The following is a 2,500-nucleotide window of genomic DNA, read 5'->3' on the forward strand; positions in this document are numbered from 1 at the left end:
CAAATGAAAAAAAAGCATTTGCGAGTTGGCTAAGTTCTATGGCTTCAATATCCTTTATAAAATAAACACTTTAAGGGTCCCCCCACCCCCAAAGAAAATAGAAAATAAAAAAAAAATAAAATAAAAGGGGAAAGAAGAAAATGAGTTGATATTGCCACAAAATCTTTTTTTTTTTAATTTTTTTTTAGTTCACCTGACGTGCGTAAAGACACTGTTCCGAGTTCAAACAAATCAAAAAAGATTTGCTCTAATTTTTTGTGGTTTCTTTGTCCTTTTGCTCTTTCTGCCCCTTTGCCGTCCGATTGGTGATGTTATTCAAACACGATCGGATTCCTGCTAAGTGCAGAAGGGAACCCGCTGCCTCTTTCATTTCCTCGTCGTCGCTTTCTGGTGGCTTTTCTGTGCGTCTCTTTTTCAGCGGCAGGGCGTCGCTGGGGATCCGCCGCACTTTCAGCAAGTGCTGCTTCTTCTTGTGTTGTGAGGAGTAGCCGCTGTCGGCTAACGTATCCTTGGCTTCTTTCTTGATCTGTTTTTTGTCCTCCTCTTCCGTCTCGCTGTGGCTTTCATGGCTCTGGAAGCTGATGTCGCTACTGTCACGGCAGACCTTGGCCGTGAACTCATAGTGGTCGTCGGCGGAGGAAGAGGACACAGAGTCGCTGGCGGATGACGAACTCCGTTTGTTAGCAGACTTGGCACTGCTGTAGTTGTGGTCCTCCTTGGGGTCGCTGCTGACTACTGGGGAGCCACAAGACGGTTCACTTTCCGTCCGCATTCGGCAGTTGACAATCCCATTTCTGAAAAAGACAAAAACGACGGTGAAAATATGGAATGTTAATGCAAAGCACAGGACTCTGAAAATGATCAAAAAAGATTAAAGGAGCCATTCTCAACCAAGGTTCCATGAGAGCCTAAGGTTCCTCCAGAGGTTGCACGGGTTCCTTTAGCAGAAGCCAACTGACCTCCCCACTGACCCTTTAAAGTTGTTTTAGAAGGCAGTTCCCAACACCTGAAAACTATTGCAAGGGTTACTATAGTGTCAAAAAATTTCTTGGGGGCTAAGAATATGCATGCATCATACATACTGGGGGGGGGGGTACAACTAAGGAATCAATGGTGGAGAAGGATCTGGGAGTTCTGGTAGATCACAAGCTTAATAATGACAGCAATGCCAAGCTGCGGGTTCTAAAGTGAGCAAAATCCTCTCTTGTATTAAAAGAGGTATAGACTCCAAATCATTAGTAAGACCTCATCTGGAATATGCAGTTCAGTTTTGGGCACCAATTCACAAAAAGAACATTGGGGAACTGGAGGAAATACAGAGAAGGGCAACCAAACTGACAAGAGGCATGGAGGAGATCAGCTATGAGGAAAGATTAGAGGAACTGAAATTATTCTCTCTTGAGAAGAGGAGATTAAGGGGGGATATGATCTCATGTATAATACATAAGGGGGGGGATATGATCTCCATGTATAATACATAAGGGGGGGATATGATCTCCATGTATAATACATAAGGGGGATATGATCTCCATGTATAATACATAAGGGGGGGGATATGATCTCCATGTATAATACATAAGGGGGGATATGATCTCCATGTATAATACATAAGGGGGGATATGATCACCATGTATAATACATAAGGGGGGATATGATCACCATGTATAATACATAAGGGGGGGGGGATATGATCTCCATGTATAATACATAAGGGGGGATATGATCTCCATGTATAATACATAAGGGGGGATATGATCTCCATGTATAATACATAAGGGGGATATGATCTCCATGTATAATACATAAGGGGGGATATGATCTCCATGTATAATACATAAGGGGGATATGATCTCCATGTATAATACATAAGGGGGGTATGATCTCCATGTATAATACATAAGGGGGATATGATCCCCATGTATAATACATAAGGGGGGATATGATCTCCATGTATAATACATAAGGGGGGATATGATCTCCATGTAGAATACATAAGGGGGGATATGATCTCCATGTATAATACATAAGGGGGGATATGATCTCCATGTATAATACATAAGGGGGGATATGATCTCCATGTATATTACATAAGGGGGGATATGATCTCCATGTATAATACATAAGGGGGGATATGATCACCATGTATAATACATAAGGGGGGATATGATCACCATGTATAATACATAAGGGGGGATATGATCTCCATGTATAATACATAAGGAGGATATGATCTCCATGTATAATACATAAGGGGGGGATATGATCACCATGTATAATACATAAGGGGGGATATGATCACCATGTATAATACATAAGGGGGATATGATCTCCATGTATAATACATAAGGGGGATATGATCTCCATGTATAATACATAAGGGGGGATATGATCTCCATGTATAATACATAAGGAGGATATGATCTCCATGTATAATACATAAGGGGGATATGATCTCCATGTATAATACATAAGGGGGGATATGATCTCCATGTATAATACA

General features: G+C 41.4%; 1 protein-coding gene across 6 annotated transcripts in view; it reads right to left on the reverse strand.

Moving 5' to 3' along the window:
• Positions 1-145: 145 nt before the first annotated feature.
• Positions 146-2,500, reverse strand: part of FOXN3 (forkhead box N3) — a 301,639-nt gene continuing 299,284 nt past the window's right edge. For all 6 annotated transcript variants that reach the window (XM_089661849.1, XM_089661854.1, XM_089661850.1 and 3 more), the window contains one exon: positions 146-794. In XM_089661849.1, the coding sequence (XP_089517975.1) occupies positions 248-794 (547 nt within the window). In that variant the 3' untranslated portion in view covers positions 146-247. The remainder of the gene's footprint in view (positions 795-2,500) is intronic.

This window comes from Staurois parvus, unplaced genomic scaffold (assembly GCF_062004578.1).
Source record: "Staurois parvus isolate SC_StPar_1 unplaced genomic scaffold, SC_StPar_1.0 ptg001398l, whole genome shotgun sequence".
Taxonomy (NCBI): domain Eukaryota; kingdom Metazoa; phylum Chordata; class Amphibia; order Anura; family Ranidae; genus Staurois; species Staurois parvus.